General features: G+C 41.1%; 1 protein-coding gene across 1 annotated transcript; it reads left to right on the forward strand.

Moving 5' to 3' along the window:
- Nucleotides 1-290: 290 nt before the first annotated feature.
- LOC101532769 (olfactory receptor 5B3-like) lies at nt 291-1,616 on the forward strand (the record flags this gene model as incomplete). The annotated part of the gene is made up of 2 exons (XM_004585281.3): nt 291-1,213; nt 1,604-1,616. Coding segments are annotated over exons 1-2 (936 nt in total), but the record flags the coding sequence as incomplete, so codon positions are not given.
- Between the last annotated feature and the right edge of the window lie 12,646 nt (nt 1,617-14,262).

Raw genomic sequence — 14,262 nt, forward strand, 5'->3', positions numbered from 1 at the left:
GAACTTTTGAACTTGTACTTTACACATAAATAGAATTTAAAATTTCACAAGTGGATCTAGGAGCACCTCCTATTCAACCTTTTGGAGCCACATAGAAAATTAATGCACTAAATTTGGATTTTAAAGTCATGTTTTACTTGTGAAGAATCATGAAACACATGATAGTCCGAAATTGAAATAAGGGACATTGCACTTACACATTTAGATACACTATGGTCACGCCTAGGTTTAATGTGCTGTTCTTTGTTTTTCATCATTACAGGGCATCTTCTTACTTCCAAGCAGCTTTGATGGGGAACATGACAGAAGCAACAGAATTTTTCCTCTTAGGAATCACCAATGACCCAGAACTACAAGGCCCCCTCTTTGTATTATTCACTCTTATCTACTTCTCCAACATGATTGGGAACCTTGGAATGATTGTGTTGATTCTCTGGGACTCTCGTCTCCACACTCCCATGTACTTCTTCCTTGGCCACCTGTCTCTGGTGGATGTCTGTTACTCCTCTGCTGTCACTCCCACAGTTCTTGCTGGGCTACTATTAGGAACCACAGTTATCTCCCGCAGTGCTTGTGCTGCCCAGATGTTCTGTTTTGCAGCCTTTGCCACAGCAGAAAACTTCCTGCTGGCATTAATGGCTTATGATCGCTATGTAGCAGTGTGCCAACCCCTACGTTACACCACCATCATGACGAGAAGTGTATGTGCTGCTCTGACCATTGTCTGCTACGTTGGAAGTTTTCTGAATGCCTCCATCCACACTGGGGACACATTCAGTCTCTCCTTCTGTAACTCCAATACTGTCCATCACTTCTTCTGTGATGTTCCAGCAGTCATGATTCTCTCATGCTCTGACAGACATGCTAGTGAGATGGTTCTTGTTTATGCAGCCAGTCTCATTGTCTATTTTGCCCTCCTTGTTATCTTGGTATCGTACACGTTCATCTTTGCAACCATCCTAAAGATGCGCTCCACTGCTGGATACCAGAAGGCTTTATCCACCTGTGTCTCTCACTTCACTGCAGTCTCCATTTTCTTTGGGACTCTTATATTCATGTATTTGCAGCCCAGCTCCAGTCATTCCATGGACACAGACAAGGTAGTATCTGTGTTTTACACCATGGTCATCCCCATGCTGAACCCTGTGGTCTACAGCCTGAGGAACAAGGAGGTGAAGGGTGCATTCAGGAAAGTTATTGCAAAGGTAAAACTGTGAACAGCAGTATGACCTTAGCCAAGAAAAATCATGGGGGTGATATCCTTTCTTCTTCAAAAGTCTGTATTTTAGAGAAAGTGGACACAGTGATCCTAAATATAATGCCTGGATGATGAAGGCTAAAATGAAGTGCAAAATGTTTTAGTTCTATGTATAGACTAATATGGGAGCTTGATGTATTCAGTGTTTCTGCATGTGTCTCTTCTCTCTTTAATGCAAGTACCAACACACAATGGGAAGCCTTTATAAAAATAAGCCCATGAGTTAAAGAGTCTACATTGTAACCCCCAGAGGATGTCTCCATGACAGTTGGAAATTGGATGTAAAAGAAATGTTGCTTTTCTAAAATAAAATTGTCCAAATGGTACTTTCACATAAATATTTAGTAATGTTGCTTTTTCTTTCCTTGAATAAATGAAAAATTCTAATTTGATAGGAAAATATGATAGTGTTTTCAATGAAAGCATAAAGTTTCATTGTTGGCATATTTTCTTGAGTAATATTTAGATCAAGAATCTTAAATAAATTACCATTTTTAACTTGTGTAACTGATTTTATAGGAATTTCTTTGTCATATTAGGGTTATTAACAACATAAACTACACTTTGCTTCTATGATGTAGTAAGCTAAACCTCAACCAACAATGCTGGCTTCCCAGTTCATGTTTCATGTCTTCCTCTTCTGATATACACCCTGCTAATTGTCTTTGGAAATGGCTGAGGATAATTCAAGTCTTGGGATCCTGTTCCCACACTGGAGACCCAGAAGTAGCTCCCAGCTCCTGGTTTCACATCAGCTTAGCTCCAGCCATTGCAGCCATTTTGGCAATTACATTTGCTAGAAGATCTGTCTCTGTCTCTTTCCTCTCGGTAATCCTTTCAAGTAATAATGAATAGTAATAGTAATAATAAACATAAAGTATCCAGCGGTTAATGAAACTGGAGGAAAAATAATGGTGTATTTAAATCATAAATGTTACTCTTTAATGTTCACAGTATTTTTCAAAATGCACCAGAATCTTGATGAAATTCTTTTTTCTCGCTGCAAGGTCTTGAAAATGGTTAATGCTACTCATGAATGTTATTTGAGTGCCATCTTCTTATCACTCTCCCATTCTTTCACTGATGTTCCCTTTTCTCAAAAGCAGCATGTATCCTTCTGGCTCCCTGCTACTTTCCCTCAACTCTGTGAAATTTTTACTTATTCCACTCAAGTCTCTGCTTAAATAAATGTTACCCTGTATAGTCACTCTTATCTCCTAATTTTCAGTGTCCTCTCACCTGAGTTACTCTTCATACTCCTTATCCACCCTTCTGTAAAGTTTCAAACTATTTGTTTTCCAGTAACCCCTTATAGAATTTTAAGTCCATAAGAGCAATGATTTTATTTAGTTTATTTACAATATTTCTTTAGACTACCTAAATCGGTGTCTACTTCCTTTTAAGCTTTCCAATAATTATTTTTCATGTGTATGAATAAAGTAACTAAGCTTTGAGTATGGATCAATATGATCAATTTTGAACCATTAATGATTATATCAAGTCATCCTTAACCTACATATCTTATTTAGGAAGGTAGTGTGAACATCGTTTCATTTTTGTCTTGTTAAATTAAAAATTTATTATTTTTTTCAAGTTTTAAATTTTCTATAACCATGGGTTTCAGTGTCTTAATTTGCTACAAGTTTATAACATGTATTGCTATAGCCAGGATAATTAGCAGTTTCATGTCCTTTAATACTTATCTTTCTTATGGATAGTATTTTTACTTTACGTTTTACTTTGACTCTTAAATTTTTTTATTGTCATGTGTTACTCGTACATTTTTATGCAGTATAGTACAAGAATGTAACATATCTCACCACGTGATTATTAGCATCTTTATTTCCTTATATATTTTTTTGGTTTAGAGCCTATTAGCTCCTATATTTCAGTTCTTTTAAAAGCTTTTTATTTATTATAAACTGTTTATTGATTTGAGAGGCAAGATAAGGGAAAGACTGAGATAAGAGAAAAACAAAAATTTCTCCTTCACTGGTCCACGCCGCAAAGGCCTGCAATGGCCTTGTGACCAATCTCAGGAGCCAGAAGCTGTCCAGATCTCTCCTGTGGATACTTCTGTCATCACTGCTGCCTCACAGGGTCTGCATGAACAAGAAGCTGAAGTCAGGAGTCAAGGCTGGGAGTCAAACTTAGGCCTTTTGGTTGTGGGGCCTGCATGTCCTAAGCTAAAATTCTAACTGTTATGCCAGATGCTCTCCACTCGTGCCATTCTTAGACAACACAAAAAACATTATTGTGACCTATAATTGTCCCCCTAGAATGTCCTGTGTATATCTGACTGCGCTTTTGGCTCCCTTTCACTCTCCTTTTACCCTAACTTCTTCAGCCTCCAATTGTCAATATTACAAGTTTAAATTGACTTTAAAAAATAAAAGTTCCACTTACCAGAAAACTTTTTTTCTATCAAGGTTTATTTTGATGTTTCTCATAAGACCTCTCTAATTACATTCCTATTTCCACACTTCCTGACCTCTGTTAATCACCATTCTACTCTCTTCCATAAAAATCAATATTTTTGGGGAGAATCAACATGGCAGAATAGGGTAAGGACATGTTTAAACAGACGGAGAAATATTAGCCAGTGTGAACCAGAGATGACACACTCTAGCAAATAAAAGAGGACAGCACAACAGCAGATGAGTACCTAGAGATTGACAGACACAGGAAAACAACAAAAACAATGGTATGGTGTTGCAGTAACTGATACCCAAGCAGCATTCAGCAAATGGCAATCTGAACTCCACAGGCAGCCATAACTACACCAACAAGGTGGGGAGGGACATTTACCGGGAGCTCCAGAGGTAAACCCAGACAAAGAACTGCCCATCCTGCTGGTCTGTTTCATTTGACCTGGAGCAGAGACAGAGCAGCAGGTCCCAGAAGAGTGGTGTGAGAACAGGATGGATTTCATAGCCCAGTTCACCCCGTAGAGCTGTGTAAGGCACCATTTGTTAAAGGAGGCAAAGGCTATGGGAAGGGACTTAGCATACGCTGAGCTGGGAGTGAACTCATTTCTATCTCAATGAACTGCAATAACATGGCATCCTACAGGTTGCACCCAAGATAGGTCTGGGTAGCCCTCAGACCTGATGGCCAGCAGATTAAAAACTCTATTAAGCACATCGGGTACCATTTTGTAAAGTGTGGCAAAAGCTTTAAGACTGCAGTGACAACAGTGAGCTGTGCATGCACTGAGCTCGGCAAGAACTCTGAGCTCAGTGCATTGCACTGGTCCCACAGGGAAATAATGCTGACTTTTGCATTGTGCTGGTCAAGATAGGACCATGTGGCCCTCAGACTTAACAGCCAACAGGTTCTGGCAAGATCAGTGCCACCAACAATCTGGCTATACAGGACTCTTGGTGTCTCCCTAATCGTGGAAATGGCTTGAACCAGAAGTGGGAGAAAGGTTGTACAGATAATACATGCACCAGTGGACATGATCGCTTAGCCCAGCCTGGATCTCCTCTTAACCAAGCTCACATGTAGACCAATAAGCATTGTAGCCTGTGCAGCCTGGTCTGTTCCCAATCATTGCTCTCATTCTCAACAGTGGGAGCAGTGGCCCAGCAGTGGAGTCTTTACAACTCCCTCACTATGATTGTCCTCCATCCTGGGTCTTATATGTGCTGGTGGATGCTGTGGTCCACTATAGCATGTCTCTCCTCGCTGTGGCATTCATCAGCAAGCACTATAGCCTGGCTCAGCTTAGCCTGCTCCCACTTCCAGCTCATTATGGTTGCTGCTACCACATAATCCAGTCTGGACTCCCAAAAGTGCTAGCCTAAATGTGAACTGGCTGGTGTTGCATCCCAACTCAATCTGTTCTGCACACCATCCTGGTTCTCACATCTGCCAGTGGGTGTTAGAAACTGCTGCAGCCTGGCACATACCCAGACCTGATCCACACATATGCCAGCAGGTACTGTAAATTGACCTGTTCTGGGCTACTCCTAGCCCTGGTTCTTGGGCTCTCCTGCAAGGACTGCATTCTGACAGGATTTCCTTATGCACCTTTTTCAGGTCACCTCAGAGTAGCAGATTTTTTGACACTGATGGGTTCTTATCCCAGCCTGACTTGGCTTACCTCCTATCATGGCAATTACAGAGGCCTTGCCTGATCAGCCTACACCCAATAAAGTTCTTTTGAGTTCTATAGCCTATTCCTGCCTGACCCACCCAGAGCCAACTCTTGTGTGGTTCAGCAGGTACCACCTTAGTCCAGTCCATGTTGCATCCTCCTTGGTTCCTGAGAGCACTAGCAGATGCCAGAGCAACCCAACTTGGCACACCCAGACCCAGTCCACACCCATGCTAAGGGATACTGCACCCGTTTCCAACCCAGTTCATGTCCAACCCAATTCACTGCCACCATTCCTGCTCTTGCCATCATTAGTGGGAACTGCAGATCAGTCAGGGCATCTCCTGAGCTCCCAAACAAGGCCTGCTGCCAGCCACAGATGTTGTTGCTCTAACTCAGCTTAACATAACCCATCACCTGACTTGGCCATTCACGTCGAGTGTGGCACCTTGTCCTGGACTCTGACTGGAGGGTGCTGCAACCTAGCCCTGCCTAGCTTGAGCTCATCCCCAGCTTTCATTCAAACCTGTAGGTGTAATAGCCTAGCCTAGATCAGCTTGACTCACATACCATCCCGGCTCCTGCACATGCCAGTGTGCTACAATATAGCACAGCTCTGCCTAGTCACTGCACTTCCACCCAAACAGAGCCAACTCATGCACCTGCCGACAAGTGAAGCAACCTTTCCTGACTGACCAACACCCAATCCTGACACACGTACTCACCAGTGGAAATGACCACCCCATCAGGCCCACTCCCAGATCTAAATCTCATGTGTGCCAGTGGGTGCTAGGTCCTTACCCAGCACAGTCTGCCCCCAGTCCCAGCCTTTGTGTGTGTGCTGGTGTATGTTGCAACCCAGCCCTTCCCAAACCCAATTCTTGGATGTGCCTACAGCTGCTACAACCCAGACCAGCTCAGCCTGTTACCAACCTCAGTACGGTGAGTGTTGGTGAGTTCCATGATCATGCCTCACTCAGTCCATCAGCACTCCCAGCCCTTGAGCAAACCAGTTGGTATGTCAATCCTACAGGGGTGAACCCACAAATACTCTCAGACCTGGTTTCTCACATGATGATTTGTGTCATGACCCAGCCTCACGTGGTCCACCCTCTGCACTGACACTCACTGGTGGGTACTGTGGTCAAGTCCTGCCAGGCAGGTGCCCAAGTTATGGTTTTCTTGTATGCTGTATATAGTGGTTGATACAACAAGCCCAGCTCAGGTCTCCCACACGGGTGGGTGCTTTCGTTTGGCCCTGAAAGTTCCTCCAGTTTTCCTCGTCTAAACCACCCAGTCTCAGTCCCCTCATTTGCCCGCAAGTGCAGTAGCCTGGGTGGTGAATGTTCCCCAGAAGTCACTACTTACCTGTCACAATCTCCCTCTGCAGTTTTCCCTCCCACATATCTTCAGAATCCCATCCTGAGCAATCCACAACCCCCTTTGCCCAGGTGAATAAAGAACCTCAAGCCCAGTCCATTGACGGTATGTCGTGCTGCACTGGGGCCCTGGGAAGGTGGGAAAGTGGGCCCACACACACTTCCATACAGGTGTCCAGACCTTGTTTGCTGGTTTGCCGGTGTCTATTCCCCCAAATATTAAAAAATAAAAAGAAAGAATAGAATAGGAGACTATGCTGGCATGCTGGTTCAGTTAACACAAATTTTGCATTAAGCAGGCACAGAATACCCACCAGCTATTAGCTGCTTTTCTCCCAACAGTGTTAACACTTGCCTAGGTACAATGCCCCCTAGGCAGTTACCCCCAGCTGGGGGATCTTTTCAATACTTTAGTTTTACCAGAATTCATTTTGCTCTGGTAGGATCTCTTTTGAAATCGCTATATTATCCTTCTAGCTTCAATCTGCATTCTGCTCGAACATGTCATAACATGTTTAAACAAGTTTATTTTGTGTCTCTTCTAGACAATAAATAGATGGGTTTGTTTTTTAATTCAGTCTGCTAATCTATGACTTTTGATTGAGATTAAGCGATTTACATTCAGGGTTAATATGTATGGATGGTACTTTGGTCCTGTCATTTTAGGAATGGGTTGTTCATTGGTTTGGTACTCTGTTGTCATTTTACTGGGATGTTCTTCGCATTTGCCTTTGGTTTTGGTAGGTGCTATTCCTCTTCTCTGTCAAGAGGACATCTTGAAGTATCATTTGTAGGGCAGGTTTGGAAGAGGCAAATTCTTTTAACTTTTCTTGAGACTGTGGAAGAATTTTATTTCATTTTCGAAGACAAAATAAAGCTTTGCTGGATATGTTATCCTAGGTCGACAATTTTTTTCTTTTAGAATCTGGAATATATCACTCCATTCTCTTCTTGCCTGTAGAGTTTCCTGTGAGAGATCTCCTGTGAGTTTAATTGGCATTCTTTTATAGCTCAATTGATTTTTTTCACGTGCACATTTCAGGATTTTTTTCCTTATGTTCAATTGAGGAGAGCTTGATGATCATATGTCTTGGTGAAGATCGCTTTTGATCAGGACTGTTGGGAGTTCTGTGCCCCTCCTGGATCTTGTTTCCCAATTCTTTCTCCAGATTAGGGAAATTTTCCTTTATTATTTCATCAAATATATTTGCAAACTCAACTTCTCTTTCTGCACCTTCTGGGACTCCCATAACTCTTATATTTGGCCTCTTAATAGTGTCTTTCAATTCTTGAATACTTTTTTTGGCCTGATCCAGCTCTGCTTCCAGCTTTTTGTTTGCTTTCCCCTGCTGACAGGAAATATCTTCCAATTCTGAGATTCTTTCTTCTGCTTGCTTCATTCTATTTTGGAGACTCTCCACTCTACTTTTAATTTGCTCTACTGTGTTTTTAATTTCTGATATATCTGCCTTGATTTGCTTTATTGCGTCGTTAGATTCTTCGAACTCTTGTATGTGCTTCTCATTGCTGATCAGAAGCTTTAAAATGAGTTTTATGAATTCTGTATCCCCCATTTTCTCGATGTCTTCCTCAGTGAACTCTGAGGCTGGCATAGGGTTTTGCTCCTTTGCAGGAGAGTTTTTCAGTAGTATTCATTTTGCTTTTGTCTCTTCTTTTGCTCTTGGTCATCGTACTTCTGGTTAGCAGAGTCTTCTCTTTAGGGGCAGGTTTCTAAGCAGTGCCACCCACAGGTCTACAATGCGATTTTACTTATTGCAGTTGGTACACAACTCTGCTTGCAACCACTTGTGCCACAACCTCCAGTGAGTTCCAGGTCTGGGTTCTTATGTTAGATTTCCACCATGGTCTCCACAGCCCCAGCTCTCGGTTCACCACTCTCCACCTCCTGTGATGCTGAGGCTGCACCATTGTCTCTGCAACCTTTCTCCTACTTTCAGTTGGAGCAGGTCTCAGGATTAGAGAGACACCAGGTGTCTTCTATAGTTAGGTAGTTGGTGGTGCTGATCTTGTTGGACCTATTGGATGTTAGGTCTGGGTGCCACACGGACCCATTTTGACCCGTACAATGCCACAGTCGGTATTATTTTCCTGCAGGACCAGTGCAATCCACGGAACTCAGTGAGTTCTCAAGAGCTCAGAACATGTGCAGTTCACTGCGGTCCCCTGCAGTCCTAAAGCGTTTGCCACAGTGTACAAAATGGCACCTGATGTACCACTACTAGAGTTCTTGATCTGCTGGCCGTCAGGTCTTAGGGCTACCCAGACCTGTCTTGGGTGGAACCTGTAGAATGCCATGTTGCTGCAGTTCACTGAGTCAGAAATGAGTTCACTCCCAGCTCAGCATCTGCTCAGTCCTTTCCCTTGCCTTTGCCTCCTTCAGCAAAATGGCGCCCAATTCATCTCTAGGGGACTGACTGGGCTGTGAAATCCACCCTGTTCTCGCACTGTCCGTCTGGGATCTGCTGCTCTGTCTCTGTTCCTGGTCAAATCAAACAGACCAGCAGGATGGACAGTTCTTTGTCTGGGTTTACCTCCCAAGCTCCCAGTGAAAGTCCCTTCCTACCTGCTTGCTGGTGGAGTGCCAGCTGCTGGTGGAGTTCAGATCGCCATTAGCTGAATGCCGCTGGAGTATCAGTCACTGCAACACCACGTGATTGTGTCTACTGCTTTCCTGTGTCTCTCAGTCTCCAAGTACCCCTCTGCTGTTGTTGTGTCCTTTCCTATTTCCTGGAATATGTCCTCTCTGCTTCATCTTGAATAAATATTTTTCCATCCGTTTAAACGTGTCCTTACCCTCTTCCACCATCTTGATTCTCACCTAAACAAGTTTATTTTGCTCAAAGTATTTGAACTTCATCCATGGCTCTTTTGTCATCTTTTTGAGGATTTCTCATTCTTGAGGAAGTGGATTCATGCTGCTGAAATTGACTGAAGTCCCACAACCTTAGATTCTCTTTATAATGTCTGATCCATTGACCTCATGTTTCATCTGTGAACAGAGACTGACTTTTCTTGGAATAGAGACTCTATAATTTCAGATTTTTTTCAAATAAGTAAGTATGTTAATGTGGTGAAGAATTCAATTGTTTAGGAGCTTTTAGTATATTCAATGAGTATAGTGGTATATGGTTTTCCTTCTTTTATTTTTTGTTCTGTATTTTGATATAGAGTATTTTGGCTTTGCAGAATAGTGAAATAAAAGCCTATATTTACATACACACAAAAGTATAGGTGATTAAATCAGTTTTATTGCTTAGCACCAATTAGTGAAAATACCATAAACCTTTCTCAGCTTGGGAATAAAAATATGTAGATTTTATATAAAATAATACAAATAAAAACAGACTATGATTCATGCGGATAGCAGTGAGGCTGCACAGTTTTTTCTTTTTAAAAGTATTATCATTTTATTATGCGGTTTCATAGGCTTGGGATTTCCCTCACCTCTTCTCCAAATCCCCTCTCCCCACAAATATTTCCCCTATATTTCTACAATAGTGCAGTTCTTCATAAGCAGTCATAAGTCCGTCACTCTGCTATTTAAATTTATCCTAACATTCGGGCATGGTCAATGACAGAATCCAGCAGCTTACTGTCATGATATATTTCATAGTGTCATTGGGAGTTCATTTTGGATCTGGAAGTAAAGATGCAAACTGAATTATATCCCCACATATGGATATAATAGTCTCTATATATCCCCTTAAATGAAAAGCCATAAAACAAATCAACAACAGAAAGAAAACTAGAAATTTACAATGCAATGAAGATAAAGAACATGCTACAAATGGTCAATGTGTCCCTGAAGAAATGAAAAAGAAAACTAAAAACCTTGAAGAAAATGATGTGATGAGTCAGTGAAGAGTTTAATATATCTTGAAGAAATGAAAATAAAAACAAAAATATCAAAATTTATGAGATACAGATTCTGTTATCTTTGTTGGTGAGATGTGTCACCTGTAGGCAACAGATAGATGGGTTTTGTTTTTTGATCCAGTCCACTAATTTATGACACTTGAATTATGAGTTAAACCCATTTACATTCAGGGTTAAAATGGATGGGTGATAATTTGCTTCCGTCATTTTAGCAATGGGTGGTTCATTGATTTACTCTTCTATTGTTATTTTACTGGAATGTTCTCCATATTTGCCTTTGGTTTTAGTAGATGCTATTCCTTTTCTCAGCCAAGAGAACATCTTGGAGTATCATTTGTAGGGTAGATCTGAAAGAGTTGTATTTTGTTGTTGTTGTTTTTCTTTATTGTGGACAAATTTTATTTCATTTTCAGACACAAAGGAGAGCTTTGCTGGATACATTATTCTGGGCTGACACTTTTTCTTTTTAGAATCTGGAATATGTCACTAAATTTCCTTCTGGCCTGCAGAGTGTCCTCTGAAAGGTCAGCTGTGAATCTGATTGGAGTTCCCCCATATGGCAATTGATTTTTTTCACATGAACATTTTTAAAGATTTATTTTATTTTTTTATTGCAAAGTCAGATTTACAGATAGGAGGAGAGACAGAGGAAGATCTTCCATCCATTGATTCACTCTCAAAGCAGCCACAATTGCCAGAGTTGCACTGATCCAAAGCCAGGAGCCATAAACTCTTCCAGATCTCCCATGGGGATGCAGGGACCCAATGCTTTGGGCTGTCCTTGACTGCTTTCCCAGGCCACAAATAGGCAGCAGGATGGGACGTGGGGCCATCAGGATTAGAACCAGTGCCCATAGGGGATCTTGGCATGTGCAAGGTGAGGACTTTAGCCTAGTGGCTACTCAGCCAGACCCGAGGGCATAGGTCTTAAAATTTGTTTAATGCTTACATCCTATGTTGTAGGGTACTGAGCCTTTTCACATACACATTTAAGAATCTTTTCCTTATGTTTTCAACTGAAGAGAGCTTGATTATCATATGCCAATCCTAATGGGAGTTATGTGCTCCTCCTGAATTTTGTTTCCCAATTCTTTCTTCACGTTAGGGAAATTTTCATTTATTATTTCATTCGATATATTTTTAAACCCAGCTTCTCTTTCTGTGATTCTGGAACTTTCATAACTCTTATATTCAGCCTTTTAATCGTGTTCCTTAATCCTTGAAAAGCTTTCTTAGCTTGACCCAGCTCTACTTCCAGCTTTTTTATTGTTTTCCCATTGTGGCAAGAAATAGCTTCCAATTCTGAGATGTTTTTTCTGTCTCATTCATTCTAGTGTAGAGGCTTTCCAATGAGTTTTTAATTTGCTCAATTTGACCTTCATTTTCAATAGTTCAGGTTGATTTTTTTCAGTGTTGCAATTTTCTGTGTGACAAACTCTTTAAATTCCTGCATGTGCTTCTCATTGTTGATGAGAAGCTTTATAATAAGTTTTCTGAATTCTATATTACCCAGTTACTCAATGTTTTCCTCAGTTAACTCTGAGGTTGGCAAAGGCTTTTGCTCCATTGCAGGGAAGACTCAGTAATATTCATTGTGCCTCCGTCTCTTTCTTTTTTTTCTTTTAATTATTTATTATTTTACTTCATTAATTACATTGTATTATGTGACACAGTTTCATAGGTACTTGGGTTCTCCCCACCCTTCCCCAAACCCTCCCACCATGGTGGATTCCTCCACCTTGTTGCATAACCACAGCTCAAGTTCAGTTGAGATTCCCCCATTGCAAGCGTATACCAAACATAGAGTCCAGCATCTTATTGTCCAGTCAAGTTCAGCGGCTTCTTAGGTATACCCTCTCTGGTCTGAAGACAGAGCCAGCAGAGTATCATCCCAGTCAATTGAAAGCTCCAACATACCATCAGCAAAAATTTACATCATTATGGAATTAATTGACATAGTAATGAGTAACCAATATGTTAAAAGTAAATGCGAGTTCCCAGCCACCTTCTGTGACCACCTCACCTATACTTCAATTTTAGTTTATACACAACATATAACATTCAAAACATAACATGTTATACATAACATCATATCATCTTAAATTAAGGCAAACATGTGGTATTTAACCTTTTGGGATTGGCTCATTTCCCTTAGCATTATGGTTTCCAGTTTGGCCCATTTGGCCACAAAGAACTGCATTTTGTTTTTTTAATAGCTGAGTAGTATTCCATGGAGTAGATGAACCATAGCTTTCTTATCCAATCCTCTGTTGATGGGCATTTTGGTTGCTTCCATGTTTTTGCAATTACTGATTGTGCTGCTATGAGCATAGGAGTGCATGTTGGTTTCTCATAAAACAATTGTTCTGGATATATTCCTAGGAGTGCTATTGCTGGATCATAAGGTATGTTGAATTTGAGTTGTTTGAATATTCTCCATACTGATTTCCATAGAGGCTGTACCAGCCTGCAGCCCCACCAGCAGTGGAGTAGGGTTCCCTTTTCCCCGCAACCTCGCCAACAAGTGTCGTTGGTGCTTTTATTCATGTGGGCCAGTCTTACTGGCGTTAGGTGGTACCTCATTGATGTTTTAATTTGGATTTCCCTTATTGCCAGGGAACTTGAGCATTTTTTCATATGTTTATTTGCCATTTGGGTTTGTTCCTTTGTGAAGTGTTTGCCCATTTCCCGTGCCCATTTCTTGAGTGGCTTGTTTGTTTTGACATTTTGGTTGTTTTATAGCTCTTTGTATATTCTGGAGATCAGCCCTCTATCACCTATGTCGTGTGCGAAGATCTTCTCCCATTCTGTGGGTTGCCTTTTTACTTTGTTGATTGTTTCTCTAGCTGTACAGAAGCTTCTTAGTTTGATGAGGTCCCAATTGTTTATTTTGGTCTCGATTTCTACTGCTTTTGGAGTCTTTTTTAGGAAGTGAGGGCCTACCCCTAAGTGTTCCGGTGTGTTTCCAACATTTTCTTCCAAACATTTGAAGGTTTCTGGATGTAGGTTTAGATCTGTTATCCATTTAGATCTGATCTTAGTGTATGGTGAGAGATATGGATCTATTTTTTTGTTTCTGCAGGCTATTAACCAGTTGTCCCAACAGCATTTATTGAACAGACCTTCCTATTTGCCTGGATTGTCATTTGTCTTTTTGTCAAAGATTATTTGGCTGTACCTGTTTGGGCTTCCTTCTGGTGTTTCTATTCTGCTCCATTGATCTTCCTCTCTATCTTTGTGCCAGTACCACGCTGTTTTGATAACCACTGCCCTATAGTATGTCCAGAGGTCCGGAACTGTGATTCCCCCTGCTAACTTCCTGTTCTTCAGGATGGTTCTAGCTATCCGTGGTTTTTTGTGCTTCCAGATGAACCTTTGGATCATTGTTTCCAGTTCCATGAAGAATGTTTTGGGCAATTTGATTGGGATTGCGTTTAATGTATATATTGCTTTTGGCAGTATAGACATTTTAATGATATTGATTTTACCTATCCAGGAGCATTGGATGTTACTCCATCTTTTGAGGTCTTGTTCAATTTCTTTTTTAAGTAGTTTGTAGTTTTCTTCAAATAAGTCTCCTACATTTTTGGTTAGATTTATTCCCAGATATTTCATACTTTTCTCTG

This window comes from Ochotona princeps, chromosome 4 (genome assembly GCF_030435755.1).
Source record: "Ochotona princeps isolate mOchPri1 chromosome 4, mOchPri1.hap1, whole genome shotgun sequence".
In the NCBI taxonomy this organism is placed as follows: Eukaryota; Metazoa; Chordata; class Mammalia; order Lagomorpha; family Ochotonidae; genus Ochotona; species Ochotona princeps.